We start from the raw sequence: 19,030 nt of genomic DNA on the forward strand, positions 1-19,030 counted from the left end.
ATTTTTTTTTTTAATATTGTGCATCTATGTGTTGGTGTTCTGTTTAACTTTATTGAAGGTGATGTTGTTAGGGGATGATGGTTTGATAAAAGATCAGTTCAGTCATATGTTAAGAATTTATGAATGGTGAATGGCCTGGAGTATTTTGAAATATTACATGGTTTGCAGGTGAATTTCTGTTGATGGGTTATGGGAAATTAAAGGGAGGAACAGCCAGTGGTGTGAATCTGTTTTTTAGGGTTATTGTCATGTTTGAGTCTTTGTGGAGCTGGAGAAACAACGGGACCAGGTGAGGACGCAGGAGAATCCCAGCTGATGACTGGATCTTCCACAGCTGGGTTTAAAAAATGTCCTCAGAGCTCCGCGGACCAGGAGAAGCCACCTGAATAAGAGATAAAACAACGAGCTAAACCTGTTGGGGGAAATAGGGGGGCAGTTAGTCAGATTAGTCATTAAAAACAATTAGAACTCACAGGTAAGAGGACCAAGTGATGAGTCCGTGGGCCCAGTTGTTCCGGTAGGGAGGGAGGCTCCCACTCTGAGCATATTCTCACTGTGAGAATATGCACAAAATTAAAAGGGCTGGGTTTCCTCACACAAATTTACATGTTTCACATCTTTCATAGGTAGAGGATTTCTCGACATACAGTGCTGTGAAAAAGTATTTGCCCCCTTACAGATTTCTTTTGTTTTTTGCTTTTTTGTCACACGTTTCAGATCATCAAACAAATTTTAACATCAGAGATATAAGATCACCTGAGAAAATACAAAATGCAGTTTTTAAATGATTATTTCATTAAGGGAAAAAACTATCCAAACCAACCTGGCCCTATGTGAAAAAGTAATTGCCCCCTAAACCTAATAACTGGTTGTCCCACCATCGCAGCAACAACTGCAATCAAGCGTTTGCGATAACTGGCAATGAGTCTTTCACATCGCTGTGGAGGAATTTTGGCCCACTCTTCTTTGCAGAATCGGTTTAATTCAGCTACATTGGAGGGTTTTCGAGCATGAACGGCCCGTTTAAGGTCATGCCACAGCATCTCAATCGGATTTAAGTCCGGACTTTGACCAGGCCACTCCGAAACTTTAATTTATTTATTTTTTTTAACCATTCAGAGGTGGACTTGCTGGTGTGCTTCGGATCATTGTCCTGCTGCGTAACACAAGTGCGCTTGAGCTTAAGATCACGAACTGATGGCCGGACATTCTCCTTCAGGATTTTCTGGTAGAGAGCAGAATTCATGGTTCCCTTCCTACAGCAAGTCATCCAGTTCCTGAAGCAGCAAATCACACTAGACCCCAGACCGTCACACTACCACCACCATGTTTGACTGTCGGTATGATGTTTTTTTCTCAAATGCTGTGTTAGTTTTACACCAGATGTAATGGGACATACACCTTCCAAAAAGTTCCACTTTTGTCTCGTCAGTCCACAGAATATTTTCCCAAAAGTCTTGGGGACCAAGATGTTTATGGCAAATGTGAGACTAGCCTTTGGGCAAAAATGGCATCCATGGGAGAGTTCCATGGTGAAAACCACTGCTGACCAAAAAGAACACAGTCTCTTTCTTATTGTTGAATCATGAACACTGACCTTAACTTAGACAAGTGAGTGCTTTAGATGTTTGTTCTGGATTCTTTTGTGACCTCCTGGATGAGTTGTCGATGCGCTCTTGGGGTAATTTTGGTCGGCCGGCCACTCCTGGGAAGGTTCACCACTGTTCCGTGTTTTCTCCATTTGTGGATAATGGCTCTCACTGTGGTTCACTGGAGTCCCAAAGCCTTAGAAATGGCTTTGTAACCCTTTCTAGAGTGATAGATGTCAGTGACTTTGTTTCTCATCTGTTCTTGAATTTCAGTGGATCGGGGCATGATGTGTTGCTTTTTGAGATCTTTTAGCTTACTTCATGTTGTTAGACAGGCTCTATTTCAGTGGTTTCTTGATTCTACAGGTCTGGCAGTAATCAGGCCTGGGTGGAGCTGGTGAAATTGAACTCAGCTTTCCAAAAAATGTGGTTAATCACAGTTAATTCATGATTTAACAAGGAGGGGCAATTACTTTTTCACATAGGGCCAGGTTGGTATATATATAGATAGACCCTAAAAATGAACACCCATCAATCACTAACCACAAGAAACAAACCAAACCAAATTTCTAACCTTAATTAGCATAGCAATTAATTTTACATGTCGTAACTCTTCAATGTCTCCTCGGCAGCACTGGCCTCAGTCATATCTGCACACCATGTAGACAAAAATACAAATGCATTAATCATGACATTGCCTTTGTTCTAACACTTAATCTTTGATAATGCAACCAAGAGCAAAATATTGTTGAGCCTGAGATGAGGGAATGACTGAGTTTTCTGTTCCTCATTCATACAGTCATCATCAAAGTGTCAAGGGTATTGAGGTAAGTTGGACCCAAATGCAGCCAACACATGGGAGACGGTGCAGGCAGGTTTATTTAACAAAGAACAACAGGTAACATGAGCAGACTTGGACAGACTGAGGACAACCAGATGTGAACAGCACTGACAAACCAGACATGAACAGACAACGTCAACAGACATGAGCAGGAAATCCACAGGTAATCAACAGACATGAACAGATCGTGGCTACACCAACAGCGAAAAACAACAGACGAACTGCCACAGACAAAGGGGAGCACAAAGACTATATAGACACAGGAGGCAAAGGTGATTGCACACAGGTGAAAAACATTAGGGCAGGGCAGACAATCACCACACAAGACCAAGACAGGAAGCAAAACACAGACACACAAGGAAACCTTATTACAAAATAAAACAGGAGGTGAGAAAAGTCCAAAATAAAACTAACAAAAAGTGTCTGCCATGGCAAAACATGACACAAAGCATATATGAGAATAACATCAACTGCATTAGTTTACGTCATCGAAATCCCATTTATCTATTAGTTTGTTATTCAAGTACTATGTTTGATGACATCTTGATCATAAAAGCGGTCATGTCAGTGTAAGGACAGAAGATCTCTGGACATCATGAATTCATTTTCAGCACAGAGTAACATATACACATTGTCCTTTATACCACCAACTCTGTGGACATTAGGAAGCTGTCAGGTTGTCAACCAGTTCCCCTACACTGAAACATTTACTGTATATTACTGCAGTAATCACTGTTCAATAAAACTTATCTGTATGAAGCTTTGAGAAACTGATCCTGTGTTCTTGTCTGTGTGTGTCCTCATGTTCCCGTGAGACCAAGCTAGTCATGTAAGTATTGTTCCATTTACAAATTTGCATTATAGCTGTGCTCGAAGTCAAAGGTCACATTTGTTGCTGAGATTCATGTTTTAATGAGCAGTTAGTGTAATGTATGCTGTCTCTGTCCAGAGCTGAGGCTCCGTGAATCTCTTCCGGGAGAGAGTTCCAGAGGGTGGGGGCTGCCACACTGAATGCTCTGTCACCAAAAGATCGCAGGCTGGTGTGGGGGTTGGAGAGCAGACCAGTGTCAGAGGACTGTAGGTTTTTGGACAGAGTATAGGGGTGGAGGAGGTCAGACAGGTACTGGGGTCGATCAAAGAATTGACCCCCCCCCTCTCGCTCTCTCTCTCTCTTTTCCTTCTTTTTCTGTAGTTTTGTTGATAATAATAAAAGGACATTAAGATAAGATAAGATATTCCTTTATTAGTCTCACAGTGGGGAAATTTCCAGCATCACAGCAGCAAAGTGATCAGTACAAAGAAAGAAAAACAGATTGCCAATGACAAGAACCAATATACGCTCCTCATCAAAAACTTAAGACCAGTTAAAAAATTGCAAGAATTTACATTTTGCACTGTTGGATCTTAAGGAGGTTCTAAGTAGAGCTTCAAAATGCAAAAAGAAGAAATGGGAACAAGAGACCAAAAGTTTATTGAATAAATTGCCTTTATTGAAGGCAATTTATTGAAAACAACAATTTAACTGAAATAGGCTGTTCATCAGCTGATCAAAAGTTTAAGACCATAGCTCAAAAAATAACCCTGAAAACCTCAGGACTCAGTAATGAGTATCTCCACCATTATTGTTGATCACTTCAAAAATTCGTTTTGGCATGCTTGATGCGAGTGTTTCCAAAAGGCTGGTGGGAATGTTGCTCCAAGTGGGGAAGATGGCTTCACGAAGGGCATCCACTGTCTGGAACTGATGTCCATTTTTGTAAACTTCCCTTGCCATCCATCCCCAAATGTTCTCAATTGGATTAATATCAGGGGAACACGCAAGATGGTCCAAAAGAGTGATGTTATTCTCCTGGAAAAAATTCTTGGTCAGACGGGCATTGTGAATTGTAGTGTTGTCCTGCTGAAAAACCCAGTCATTACCACACAGACGAGGGCCCTCAGTCATGAGGGATGCCCGCTGTAACTTCTCCACATAGCCAGCTGCTGTTTGACGCCCCTGCACAAGCTGGAGCTCCATTGTTCCATTGAGGGTTAAAGCACCCCAGATCATGATGGCGACCCCTCCACGGTGCCGTGTAGAAAACATCTCAGGTGGCATCTCCTTGTCATGCCAGTAACGTTGGAAGCCATCAGGGCCATCAAGGTTAAATTTTTTCTCATCAGAGAAAAAACTTTCTTCCACCTTTGAATGTCCCATGTTTGGTGCTCCCTTGCAAAGTCCAAACGGCGTTCGCGTTGAAGGAGACGTGGCCTTTGAAGACGTTTTTTGTTTTTTTAGCCCTTCCTTCGCAGATACCGTCTGATGGTTATTGGGCTGCAGTCAGCACCAGTAATGGCCTTAATTTGGGATGAAGATTGTCCCGTGTCTTGACGGACAGCCATTCGGATCCTCCGGCTCAGTGCTGGTGAGATTTTTTTGGGTCTACCACTTGATTTTTTTGTTCCATAACCCTCAGGATCTTTTAAGAAATGCAAAATGACTGTCTTACTGCGTCCAACCTCAGCCGCAATGGCACGTTGTGAGAGGCCTTGTTTATGCAGCTCAACAATCCTACCACGTTCAATGACATGGAATCCAGATTCTTGCACAGATTTTGGCTTTTAAAGGCTGTGGTCTTAAACTTTCGATCAGTTGATGAACAGCTTATTTCAGTTAAATTGTTGTTTCCAATAAATTGCAAGCTTTTTTCTCTTGTTCCCATTTATTCTTTTTGCATTTTGAAGCTCTACTTAGAACCTTCTTAAGATCCAACAATGCAAAATGTAAATTCTTGCAATTTTTTAGCTGGTCTTAAGATTTTGATCAGGAGTGTATTGTACTATATTATTTATCTCTTTAAGTATAAGATAGGGGACAGCCACCACAAAAAACAGAGACCCTCCCCAGCCCTATCTATCTGACACAAGACTAACTATCTCAACTCAACCCTAGTCTTCGTGCCACTACTTGTGGGGGGTACTTATGCACTGAAAACCACTGGAACAGAAAAGTAACTGGAAAACCAGCGACCCTCTGTAGCCAGGGATGTGCTCCCGAGACAACTGCTCTACCCACGTTTGCAGCCACATAAAACATTTAAATGACAAGCCCCCTATTTGGAAAGAGTCATTTTAACCTAACAGGGGATTAATGGGTCAATAACAAACATGGCTACCCAAACCACACTATTGTCACCCAGTGGCCCAACACTTAAGAGAATTATACAAATTTAATCAAAGTGATTTTCACTGCGTTTCAGGTCTTGGTTTGTCATCTCTATACTGGACAAAGTTATTAAGTATCTCTGCATTTTTCCACATATGTTACTTGTTTTATGTTGAAATCCTCCTACTTTGGCTCAAGTATGAATCTCGTAACTGAGCAATGTTGGCATCATTCGGAAACCTTTCTAATGCATTCAGAAGTACATTCTCTACCAACTCTGGAGTTTCACTTTCAATATCTTGAATTAGATGAGAAGTTTTTGTTGGTTTTAACTTTGCTAGGGCAGATTTCAGATATTGAAACTTGAAAACCTCAATTAATGGCTGGATGCATAAATGGATTGGAGAGGCTTCTTTCACTAAATGTCTACCCATTAAAATGTAGTAAACATCTTGCCAGAGTTTTCCTCTGCCATCCTTGTTCTCATAAAACTCCTCTGTCGTCAGTAGTAGGTTGGTAATGTCGGCCTTTGTAATTTTGTGAGTTGTTTCAAGTTCCTGTAGACAGCGCTTCGCGAAATTTGGATGGATCATCTTTACAGCTCTTTTTCCTACCTCACCCTTAACTGTAGTACAGCAAATTAAATTAGAAAACTCCTCAAATCTTTCTTGTACGCTTCCAGTTCCTAAAATGGGTTTAGGGTGCAAACTGAGAAATTCCTGGCACAGAGACACAGGGAGAGAGGCATCCTCACAGTACGCATTCAAAAGAGTTAAAACAGCCAGGAGTTGGGAATGCTTTTGGTTGATATTGAAGCTCCTCAGAGTGTTGTGGACAACATTCTCAATATACTCTGGCTTTAAGTTCTTCTTCGTGAGCATGAACGCATAGAATGTTTCAACAGTTTCTTTTAGTGAAAACCTTTTCTGCTCCTCATCAGAGAGCTCATTTTTAAGGATTATTTGTACAGTATCTTTAGTTGTTCCAGTCAGCTCAGGAGACTCTGACCTCATGCAGTTCAGGAGGAACACCTGTGGAGACTTAGACTGAATGTTTTTCTTCTTACATTTGTTTTCAATGAGCTGCTGCAAGGCAAATACTTTTTCCATATCATCAAAGTCATCTATCATCAGCATAACAGGGACCCGTGGTAATTGCTCCTTATAGACATACGTTAAAAGTTTGACCACTTGATCTGCTACTTCAGCCAAGTCTGCGTTGTTGTCTTTAAGGATGGCACAACGGAATCTGTCCTTGAGAGCCCATAAAGTATGCATGGCCAAAGTTGTTCCACCACAACCAGGTACATGGAGGAGGTTTAACAACACGCAGGCGTTTGTCTGTGAGCACAAAATTTGTTTGACTTTATTTTCTATGAAGTCAATTTTGTTTCGTTTGATAAGAATTCGTTCAGCCTGCTCTGAGAAATAGAAATTCCACCATGACACTTTGCCTCCTCTGTAGAAGTTCTCCTCTATAACAATTTTGTCCTTGTTTCCACCTTCACATTGGTTCACACACAGAACCTCTAAGGTGTTCAGGCTAAGTTCCACTTTCTTCTCAAGAAGCACTCTGCTTCCCTGACCACAGGGTAGGAAACGGATGGATCTTCGGTTTTTTGACGAAAGACTAAGGATAGTGCCATTGACTTCAGCAAAACTGAGCTCAAATATACATCTACCAGAGATGTCAATTCCGCACCTAGCCTCGATTAGGTCTTTCCAGGAGGTAAATGCATTTTTGTTATCACATATACAAAGGATCTGGTCTGTGCCTCCGAGCTCCTGACAAAATGTACTGAAGGTCTCAACAAGTGGGTCGATCTTCTCACTCACCGTTGAGCAAAGTAAGAAAATGACGAGGAATCTCTTGTTTGGAAGCACATCTTTCCGACACAAGAAAGAAATCACATTTTGAACCGAGGTTCCCTTGTTCATCAACCACTGGTCTATGTCTGAGGGTGCCTCATTCTCAATACCGCCATTGCAGCATACCCAGCTGGTGTTTAAAGTTAATTTCAAATTGTTTGCGATGTCCTCAATTGGTCCTGTGATTTTATACTGTGCTGGTAAATGGACACTTACTGGACTCTGCTGTTCGAAGTGACACTCTAATCCATCTTTAGCTGTTTCTGGATCAAAGTCCAAAACTGCTGTTGGATTGAGTTCTACAAGAAACCCTAGTGATTCAAACTGGCTTGAATGTGCTTTGTTAGTTACTATCACATAACGCTCAAAGTGTGACTTATCTAAAGAGGGCGATCCACCAGTTATCATCTCCTTTAAAGTAACGCCTTGATAATTCTCTTTAGTAACTGCTAGGTGTTTCTCTTCAGCTTGTTTTCGGAGTTGTGATCGTTGTTTCATGCTGTCAACAAACTTATTGTGCTCCTCCATAGGTTTGGCAGACGTGGTTGGTTTTAGGAGATCCCTGCTGCTACCACCATCTCGGACATAGAACTGTTTTGATTCAGTAGCTTTTTTTTGTTTTGTGTTGTTGAACGTGTAAAAGATCTTTTCTTCACAGATTGTAGAGTCAGGAACTATGTCCACTTCTATCACATATTTGTCAGATGATGTCATATTCCTATTGAGAATCTCAACAAATCGAACAGGTCGGATGCATATTTGAGCGATTTCTTTGTACTCAAAATGCTTATTAATGGCATCTCGTAATGTCTGTTCATAGGCAGCCTCTTTGTCCTTAACAACGACTCCCAAGATTTGACCGTGAGTGAAGTTTGGCGTGTCCCCTATTCCAAAATGTATAGTACCATTGGTGCGGCAATTCATGCACGCAGCTGCGAAGCGAATAACCTCATACACGAATTTGATCATTTTAAATTCATCTGGTGTATTGTTAAAGCCTTTATACTCATGGCAGGGTTCAATCAAGTCTGAGGCACCTGATTCTATAATATCAAGAATGCTGCTCTCCATGTATCTGTGTGTATCATGGTACCTACAAAATGGATAAGGCTTGCATAGTCTTCCAGGTGTGTTTGTTTCTTGTTCATCGCGGGCATTACCGCTGTCACACGCATGGCATTGCTTTATGTTGGATGTCAGGTTCCCCACTTCATTCTGAAACAAAAAATTATGTTTTAGTAATTTCACATTTTCAACTCAAATTGCTGCCTACTTTATTATTTTTTGAAAAACAAAGCTATGGTGCATTTTAGAAGTACTCCACCTGACCCCAAGGTTTTTAAGAAGTTAAAGCATAAATATACATTTTTTTCAAGCACGTCTATGTTGAGACAGCTTTTGGTTACTTTCACCTGTCCATACTGCACAGCTGTAAAGCGATGTGTTCCTAGCATGACTCCACTGTAACATCTAAATGATAGCTTACTGACTTTAAGTCAAATGACACTTTTAATTAAATGTTTTTGCAATTTAAAAGGCATTCAACATGTGCATGTAGTACATGTTTAAATTAAGTTGTTTTGCAAGTAATTCACTAACTAGCCTAGTCATAGTTTTCAAAATTGGTGCTGTAAGGCACTTAACTGTCATACTGTCATCTACAAACAAGCAAAACTGATAAATAAACAGAGGAGTACAATGTTAATTCTTAAACTCACAATATCTTTCAAAACAGCTGATATGATTGTTATGCCTAATCTGAAATCTGATTACCAATGTTTATGACACTGATGTGTGAGAAACAGCCTTAGTTGTTTGCGTTTTACATCAAGTGGCCCGGAATGATCCAGAACAGCGTTCCAGTACCTTCACTTATGCAGCTGATTAAACTCATCTGCACTATTCATTTTTCTTTTCAAAGACTGGCAGTTATTTCAGCTGTTTACCTTTTGGTCAGCCATGACACACCTTTGGTTAACTCTTCACCCTTCAGTGTAGATCAGCAATGCTAAAAAGAAAATAAAGAGTCACAATAGAGGACTGTACAGGCAGAAACGGAAATCAAACAACTGGTTTTACTACACCTTGCGACTGTTGTGATGTGCTATCAGATTCCCAGTACGGGGTGTGTCAGGGGGATGGATTTCTGCAAAGGCTTGTGTCACACACTCCTCACTGAAACCTGCTTCCCTCCGCGGCTCTCCCTCCTTCAAGCTGAAATAGAAACATTGGCATGTAAGCTGCGTCATGATGGCGGACAGGATCATTCTTCAGCCTCTAGACTTTTCTCATGGTGGACATTTTAATTTGTCAGCCACAGGTGTAATGTTATTACAAACCGCACTACAGGTGTGCCAGTTCCAAGACACTGCTATTGTCCCTGCTGGCGAACTGACACACAGCTATCAAGTCCTTAGATATACCTCATATTCTTTTCCTGTTACAATCCAAACAATACAACATGTCTGCCATGAGAGATTGCTTAGTCATATCCAAATTTATCTGAAGGTATACAATCTGACCCAAAGAATCAAACAGCTAAACACAATTTTAATTAACAGTCAGCCCCAGACCACAAACTACTGTGTAATCCAATTTATTTAAAAAAAAATAAAATAAAAAAAACTACTCCTGACAGTATGAGAAAAAACAAGTCTGTGGTGCCTGTGCTTTAAAATGAACAAAACCAGAAAGATAACAAAAGATAAAGAAGTCCTATTTCATTCATTCATCAGCATTTTAAATTACGAGAGATATTAAAATCACATGATACATGACAAATGTCGGGAAAAAAGGCACAGACATCAACAATACAAAATATTAACTCTCACCCGTCTGTCACTCTTTGAATTCCTTTTATGTCTTGTCTGCGTCACTTCTGCGTACTTCACAGGTCGTCTGTCAAACTGTGTTTTAGAGCAAAGTTAAGGAAGAAAAAAAGACAATGTTGAGTTGTGGCAGACACCGCTCCTTTCACTCAATCGGTCGGTATCAGTTTGACTGATCGAAACCTAGGGAGCACTGATCAGGAAGCTGTGGAGTGTTGGCATGTAGTTTGGCAGCCTACTCAGGCAGAAATATGCAGCCAGTTCAGCTTCACTGATTCCTGGAAACTGACGTGCCCGTCAGGCATGTATATAATGGATGGATATATATAATAATAATAATAAAAATTATAATAATACATTTTATTTATAAGCGCCTTTCAGGACACCCAAAGACACTTTACAGGGTATATATATACCCACACAGACACACACATATAATACATCCATGCCCCACTCTCTACATATTATGTGGACTGGCAGTAGCCTTAGGTTTAAGATGTGTTGTACCCAAAATGTATTTATACTCTCAAATGAGCAAACTTGTTATGTCTGTCATTGTAACTATTACTTATCCAACATGTGTGTGGATAAAAAAAGAGTCTGTGCAATATCTGCATAATCCCTAGGATGCAGGACTCGCACTCCACAGCTGAAACTTCACAATAGAGTTCACTGAAGTCCTCCTGCTACTGATCAGTGTTCATGTTAACCAGCAGCAGTGAACACAATAGCTGTGCGCAGCTCAAGAGAGCGAGCCATTGTTTTATTTCCTCAAAGCATCACCCACAGATCTCCTATACACAGACTAATCACTCCTGTGCTACTCAGTAAAACACAGTCTGCTTGAATCAAACTGTCACTGATGCACATGTAAATACAGTGTGTTACTCATGTTGATGAACACATCTGGCCAGGCTGTAACAGGCCAGAGGATGATCCAAGTTTCACTCACTCACTTGTCTGTAACTTTGTAACTTGGTCTCAGAATTCTGAGATTAAAGATGATGATGCCGTCCTTTACATGCTCCACCATACTCGGATGAGCCAGGTGGTTCCATGAGGATTATGTTCTTTGATTTTTCAAGTGCATTTAACACCATCCAACCCCCCATCCTTAAAGACAAACTGAAAGGGATGGGGCTGGATCCCTGCTTCATGTCCTGGATTGTGGATTACCTGACAAGACGACCACAGTACGTCAGGCTGGGTAACTGTGTCTCAGGAACAGTGATGAGCAGCACTGGGGCTCCACAGGGAACTGTTCTGGCTCAGTTCCTGTTCATCCTGTATACGGTGGACTTTAAATACAACTCTGAGTCCTATCACATCCAGAAATACTCAGATGACACAGCTAATGTGGCATGTACCAGGAACAGGCAGGAAGAGGAGTACAGGGATCTGATGATGGCCTTCAGTGAATGGAACAACAAGAACTGCCTCCTTCTGAACACCTCCAAGACCAAGGAAATGGTCATGGACTTTCAGAGGTCTAGGCCCACCCTTCAGCCAGTCAACATTCAAGGGAAAGACATTGAGGTGGTGCACACTTATAAATACCTAGGTGTGCACCTGGACAGTAAACTGGACTGGCCCCTGAACACTGATGCCATCTACCTGAAGGGGCAGAGCCGGCTCTTTTTCCTCAGGAGGCTCAGGTCCTTTGACATCTGCAGTGAAATGCTGCACGTGTTTTATCAGTCAGTGGTGGCCAGTGTACTCTTTTATGCTGCAGTCTGCTGGGGCGGCAGCATGTCAGACATTAACACAAGGAGACTAGACAAGCTGGTCAAAAAGACTGGGTCTGTGCTTGGCAGGAGTCTGGACTCACTCAGGACTGTTGTGGAGAGATGCATGCAATGTAAGATGGAGGCCATGTTGGACAATACCAACCGTCCTCTCCACAACATTCTGGCAGGACTGCTCGTATACTAATAAAAACTACTATATACAGAATTAAATATATTAAACAGTCCTCATATAACTAAACAACCAAATGAAAATAAAGTAAGCAAGATTTTTGAGTCAAAGAGACTGAGCAGCAGAAACCAAACTGAAACACTGACAGGAAAAAATATACTGCTTTGGAAGAGCAGTGCTCAGGGCCCCCAATTGTGAGATGGAACCTATTCCACACAATGAATTCAGTGTTGCTAAATCTTGACTGGTGCTTAAAAGTATATGACATTACATTTTTCCAACTGAGCCCCTCCCACTTCCAACCACTGACAGAGAAAACAGTGCAAAATATTTTATTTGGACTAAAATACATAGAAGATACAACAATTCAAAACCATAGATCCAAACTGCAGCCCACTGCCCCTGTTTGAACCGGCTTTAGTTGATACTGTCTACCGCAGGCCTTTGTGCAGGCCTAAACATCTGAATTGTTTAAAATATTGCATTCCACTTCATCCAGAAAATATTCAGCCTCATAGCAACAAAGCCAGACACGCATTATATGGCACACCACAGCAATTCATATTCAAGACAAAAAAAATAGAGCAGGGACATAAAACACTTTGTTCATTTTTCTTTTCTATTTGTCTGGATGATGATGTATGAGATTTACTTTGCTTTATTATCATGACAGTTATTGCATTTATAGGTGTTAAAGCCAAAAAATGTATGTGAATGAGTAATACAGCACTGTTTACCACTAATTACAAGACATATCAAACATGAATCAGTAACTTGACAAAAATACAAATAAAGAAAATTAAAGAACTAAGCAAAAACACAAAATCAACAGTAAACTGAGAGCTTAACGGCATTTTACTGTTCTGTAAATCTTAAATGTCACATAATGTAGTCTAGAGCGATTTACATACAATCTGTACAATTGCATTGATAGAAGAACCTCCTGAGTGACCTGCTGGTCACTTCAACACGACGTGGTAGCCATCAGTGCTTTCATCTGCGTAACAGAAAACAATCTGATACAAGATCATTCAAAAATACCAATGATTAAGAATAGATACTAAATATTTAATAGTGAGCTGTGATATTGAAGGTGGACTATAAAACGAATTACCCCTTATAGTGCTGATGATGAAGCTTGTTTCCTCCCTGAAGTTCTGCACCATCTGAGAGGAAGAGACAGACCAGTGTAATCAGAGCTGGTTTCTGTTTCCCAAGAGCAGCACATCAGAATTCTGTTCAGCGTGTCACACCAACACACGGCAAAATACACTTAAACTTCATCTGTAACCTAAAGAACTTACTGTCTCTTGAGAGAAATGTAAGGCACCTCACTGCAGGAGAATTAAGACAAATAGCATTTTCAGAAAAAAGCACTAAAAACTAGGCTTGAATGGACTAACTAGTAACTCCTATTGTAAATAAATGTAGAGCAGAAAACGGTACAATGTTTCCCTCTAAAATGTAGTTGAGAAGTATTGCTTTTTTGGGTGATTAGTATGTGGTTGATCTGGCCTTTGCTGAGAAAGAGCAGGGGGAAAAAAAACCAAAACATCCTGGTCACGATCTCTGGAAGGTTAGAGGTGTCTGTCAACTCCATGACCATGCTTACCCTGGTCCTGCAGACACCTCTCAATCAATTCTCAATTATCACGCACTGGACCTCAACATATGAAAAGATGCTTCTATTTTTCCATCAGTAGGAAAAGGCCTGTAGAAAGATTTATAATTGTACAGGGTGGAGTCAATGCATGTAGCCACCACAGCTGCGTATGTACATCAGCTACCACGATGTACAAGTAACTACACGATTGAGGCATGGCTGCATTCAGATAGATTTGCCCCGCATTAAAACAGCACAAGGCACTGTGTCGGTGTTGGGGCGTTGTTCAATGTACCGGAGAGACAATGAAATACCATCTTTGAGGAACAGGCTCTCATGTGATTGGCCAACTCAGCACCTTGCTAGCTGGCTGACGTCACGTTTCTTTGCTTTACAAGTTACACCAGGACCAACTTTTTTTTGCTGCGCAACCTGGTTGGCAGCACTAACCGGGCCCGGGCTCTCAGGCTGTGATTGACAGATACCTCGTCAGAGACTAAGACGTGGATCCCAGTGGGTTTTTGTCTGTAGATGTGTGTAATCTGCTGTGGGGTGATGCTGTACAGCATGGCGATCTTTTCAGACAGGTCCAACAGAGTCAGCTCCTCCAGGTACAGAGCATGGTAGACTGCAGGGGAGACACAGGAGACAGGACAGTCATCAACAAACAAGCAGTGTCATGACGACATTAGATCACATTGTTATTCTTTGTGAGTTTAATTGATATTTTCCCTTCTGGTGACTTATTTGTAAAACGCTCCGATATTCCTCAACTTCCACAGCAAATTATGTCTGGAAATGACATATTCCAGATATAAAAAGAGGTAACAGCCTTTAAAAATGTTAGGAAAGAGCGTTCAGATATGAATATAATCAAAATTAATTGCATGACTCCTGCACAGATCTCCGCAGTGGACTGTAACCAGTCAAAATTACATTTGAAAAACATTGCAGAGTGGCTCATCTTACTTATTCTGAGTGCACATACATTTGCACATATGATAAGAATGATATAATACAGTATGTGCACTTACTATCTCCGCCCCCTGGCTTGATGGGAGGATGATTTCCTGCCTGCTGCTGACACATGTAGATGGTAAGGCGGGGCTGTATACACCTGGAAAATGCAAGTAGAAACTGAAACACTGGTACTGAAAAACACTGATGGGCTTGGTCTCAGCAGTCACTGGCAACTTCTGCTTTCAACATGTCTTTTCTTGTCAACAACATTTGTGGCAGCAAAATTCCACAAGCAGTGAACACTTGGCACTTTAATGTAGTGTCCATTATTTTAACATTTTATTTCTGTTGTTTCATTGCTGCGAAGAATTGAGGCAGAGAAAAGAGAGGACCTAAAAAAAAAAGTGCTCAGTGAATAAATATATGGGTTTTATTCTTTTTGGTTTTCATAGAAACCCAACAACCTTCACCATTAAGAGAAATCCAAGGTGAAAAAGTCTGTGAGGACTCTCCTCTGCTCGTAGATTTGTGTTGTTGACTAAGTATGAATCATTGTGACAATTGAGGGAAGCGAAAGAACTGGAGACTGTGAGTAAAGCTGTATCCTCCAACTCCACATAAACCTGCTTAACCACATGCAGCAATGAAAATAGAAGATTTTGTCCTATTAAGATTCATTTGGCCGTGGCTCCACTCTGCCGTGACTGAGCACACAGGAGTGTATTTAAATGTCTCACCTTCCTTTCATGGTGTTAAAGAGGCGAATGCCGTCTGCCGGGCCACATATCTGGATCAGATCCTCCCTGCTCATCCTCAACAGATCAGCACCTGCAACAACAGCAGAAAATCTGGTTCTGCTCTCGACCCTACTCTGTGATCTGATCTGATGCTGGGAATGGACAAACACAGTGTCGGGGAAGTGACTTTGAACGCCTCACTTTTTACACTACCAGTTACTTTACACTGGAGGAGGATGAACTACATAAAAGCTGTAGGTAGAAATCTAGTTTGGTTTACTAAAGCTATTTGGAAAAAGCAGATCAAACTACTTTGTAGAAAAATAATCCATTTGACAACAAGATGGAAAAAGTGCCACTCAACTGACTTTATTGCAAAAAGTGCTATATACTACACTATTCATGGGAAAGTGCTGGAACATCAGCTTTGGTTTTGTAAACAATAACTGCCTATTTCTGTCCATGATGATTCTTCCTCCGGCTGAGAATCAGGAAGTTTATCAATGATGACGTTGTAGCTGTGTGACCATTGAGCAACACCTGCCCTTGGCTTTTACACATGAACTACACAGAGGTCAAGTGTGTGGTGGTGGCTGCCTGACAAATGAGTTGCCTGGGTATGTTTTTACTGCGGTCAGGAAGAAAGAAAAGGGGGTGGAGTTCAATTACAGTAGAGAAAGCGATGGTAAAATATCCTTTTATGGCCCAAAACTATTAAAAAAATAATACTACCTGAATCACTATGCACATGGGAATATAGTTGAAATCCAAGCAAGCTACCGCAGAATGTAGCTAAATTATTAGTTTAATTACATGTAGTTCACCACTCCCCAACACTGCTAACAGAAATTACATGTGTCTTAATTGTATCTCTTTCAATAGCCTTAAGATAACTGAGTCTCAGGTGGCACTCTATGACAAATCCATTCCAATATTTGTTTCCTGGATCAAAATGTGTTGTGACCTTTAACCCCCGTTACCTGAGAAGCTGGAGAAGAGCCTTGAGAAAGGCGAGAACCTGTGACGGTGTAGCCACTGCTGAGTGTTCTGTGGCGAGGACGATGGCAGAAGGTGCTACATGTCAAAAAGAAGAAGAGCCCTTGAAATGAGTATAGCAGCACAGCATCCACTGTCTCCAAATAATGGCCTAAAGGGAATAAGAGAGCAACATTAACTCTTTCACACTGCACTGTTCTCCGTTACTTACATCAGAGCAGCCGGGCATGAGCAGCTCCCCTTGCTGGTTTGGAGAACAGTTGCTACAGAAACGTGCACATGAGGAAGAAAGAACAGATTGGGGTGATTGGTTGAGTTTTTTATTTTTTCATTTCTCTGAAACACTCATTAAAAACTCTATTTAAAGAGCAGAGGTCGTGGAAGTTGATGCTTTTCAACAGTGATGACTGTTCCTGCTGGGCACCCATAGAGGGAGCCATTACCACTGGCAGCATGACACCACTTGAACAGTGGTCAAGCCCAGCCTTGCAGATTTCACTGCCTTTCATGTCTGAAACGGCCAACAAAGCTACTGAAACTCAATGATATTAATCTATAGCTTTCCTGCACAAAATGAATAGAGTGGTGATGTGGTAATGTGCACGCTGACTCACCCATCTGTGAAACTACAGGGAACTGGGGAGCTGTGGTAAACTGGTGATGGAGTGCTGCAGCCACTGTGGGTGGTGGTGGTGAGATTTAGGGCATCGGGCCACGGGGAACACTTAGCAGAGAGAAACAGAGAAGAAAAAGGAAGACATTTTTTTTCCCAACAAAGTAAATATATCTTTGAACAAAGGCTACAGCAGTAAAAATCCCACTTGCATTAATAATGGATCTTTGGCCCTGTTCAGACCTGGTATTAACATCTGTCTCAGGTGATCACAAGTGAACAGCTCTAAGTTCAGGTGTCGATGCACCCATGACGCATTGAGGACGCATTTAAGATCCAATCACTCAGACCACATTCAGAGGTGGTCTGGACCACATGTGGCCTCATTCTTTTAGCAGTGTGAACATGAATGTGTCCTGGGTCACAGAGGATGTCAGCAGAGTAGTTTTTTACCCCATTGTTTTGATTTTCCTGTTTCCCCCAGGAGACGGTGAGGACCAAAACAAAGCCAAATCGTTACTAGCACTTCTCTGTGTCTGTTGGATGTGTAAATAGACAACTGCTTGCTTCCAGCAGCAACCAAGTACATTTACATCATTTAGTACATTTACTTCATTTATCCCCTCGGGGGAATTCATGTAATTCATTGAGGTTCTATTTTACCCTTTCACTTCAGCGGGAGATATTATATTGTGCTCTACTACATTTATCTGACAACTATAGTGACTAATTACTTTACAGATTAATATTTTATATGCAAATCATATCATCAACTAATAAAATATGATGCATTATGTATTGCAATAGATTAAACTACCAAATAGCATATAAAGTAGCTATAAAGTAGTAATGTGTACAGTTATTTATTTGCACTTGTAATGTCATTCTCCCATGTTATTGTCATTATAATATTACAGATTTTATTTTGCACTGTTGTTAATTGTTTTTTTTGTTTTTGTTTTTGTTTTTTTGCACCGATGTTGTTTCTTCATGTCATTGTCATTGTTTTTCTTTTTCTTTTTCTTATTATGTACAGTTTGTCCCACACTGGTTGTTTGTTCTTTTTTGTTTATTTGTGTGTTTTTAATGTCTATGTGCCCTTTTGAATTGCCCCCTGGGAACAAATAAAGTTTCTTGAATTGAATTACTTTGTAGTATTACTACTGTTACTTAACAGACAGTATAATGGTTCCTTGCTTCAGCTAGTTTTTCATCCAGTTGAATAACAAACCAGATTAACACTGACGCAGAAACTGCTGAGTCACTTGTTCAAAGACACAAAAGTGACGCACAGAGAGCCCCAATCATTGACGAGCCTCAGCAACAAGCAAGCACTCTTTAAAAAAAAAATCAAGACTCCAAACAAGCAGAGCAACATATTAACACACAGTGATGTAGTAGTGGTTTATAATGTGCTGTGTGCAAGAAAGCAGAGCGGGAGGAGGAAACTGTTCTGACTGGCAGGCGAAGCACGTGAAGATATAATGTGGAATCAGTGCTGATGAGATCAGAGGAACATCCAGATAACACAAGAATTTCTACTGTGGGATCAATAAAGTTACAGCATGACAACACTTGTGACAAAATGAAAGCAAAGGAAGGATCATCTCAGACCTGATTTGTTATGCAATGTTGCAACAGCTTCCCTCACCTCTTTTAGCAGCGTGGTCTCATGGGAGGGTTGATACTTTTCTCTGTCTTGAGCGGCCTTTTTATCAATCTTTTCCTTGTCCGTCTTCAGTTTGCGGTCAGCTCCTTTAGGCTGAGGACATTACAAATGAAGACATTCAAAGTAAAATACAAACCTATCATAGATAAGTTTATATTTCTAATTGACCATATAGCCTAGAGCAGTGTTTCCCAACCTGGAAATGTATTGCAAGTGGGCAGAGAAATAATTAGCAAAGGTGTGTGTGTGTGTGTGTGTGTGTGT

General features: G+C 40.9%; 2 protein-coding genes across 2 annotated transcripts in view; both read right to left on the reverse strand.

Moving 5' to 3' along the window:
* Positions 1-3,653: 3,653 nt before the first annotated feature.
* On the reverse strand, positions 3,654-10,439 carry LOC111663456 (sterile alpha motif domain-containing protein 9-like). The gene is made up of 3 exons (XM_023417662.2): positions 10,275-10,439; positions 9,390-9,657; positions 3,654-8,658 (listed from the first exon to the last, which is right to left on the reverse strand). The coding sequence occupies exons 2-3, from the start codon at positions 9,402-9,404 to the stop codon at positions 5,743-5,745; spliced, it is 2,931 nt and encodes a 976-aa protein (XP_023273430.1). The 5' UTR covers positions 9,405-9,657; positions 10,275-10,439; the 3' UTR covers positions 3,654-5,742.
* A 2,065-nt stretch (positions 10,440-12,504) lies between these two features.
* Positions 12,505-19,030, reverse strand: part of tfcp2l1 (transcription factor CP2-like 1) — a 13,844-nt gene continuing 7,318 nt past the window's right edge. Inside the window, exons 7-15 of the mRNA XM_023417636.2 lie at positions 18,749-18,859; positions 17,099-17,208; positions 16,696-16,747; positions 16,469-16,562; positions 15,489-15,579; positions 14,826-14,908; positions 14,277-14,419; positions 13,303-13,354; positions 12,505-13,185 (exon numbers count right to left, since the gene is read on the reverse strand). Of these exons, the coding sequence (XP_023273404.1) occupies positions 13,148-13,185; positions 13,303-13,354; positions 14,277-14,419; positions 14,826-14,908; positions 15,489-15,579; positions 16,469-16,562; positions 16,696-16,747; positions 17,099-17,208; positions 18,749-18,859 (774 nt within the window). The 3' untranslated portion in view covers positions 12,505-13,147. The remainder of the gene's footprint in view (positions 13,186-13,302; positions 13,355-14,276; positions 14,420-14,825; positions 14,909-15,488; positions 15,580-16,468; positions 16,563-16,695; positions 16,748-17,098; positions 17,209-18,748; positions 18,860-19,030) is intronic.

This window comes from Seriola lalandi, unplaced genomic scaffold, assembly GCF_002814215.2.
Source record: "Seriola lalandi dorsalis isolate HSWRI2012SDOR001 ecotype SW California unplaced genomic scaffold, Sedor1 jcf7180002054576, whole genome shotgun sequence".
NCBI lineage: Eukaryota > Metazoa > Chordata > Actinopteri > Carangiformes > Carangidae > Seriola > Seriola lalandi.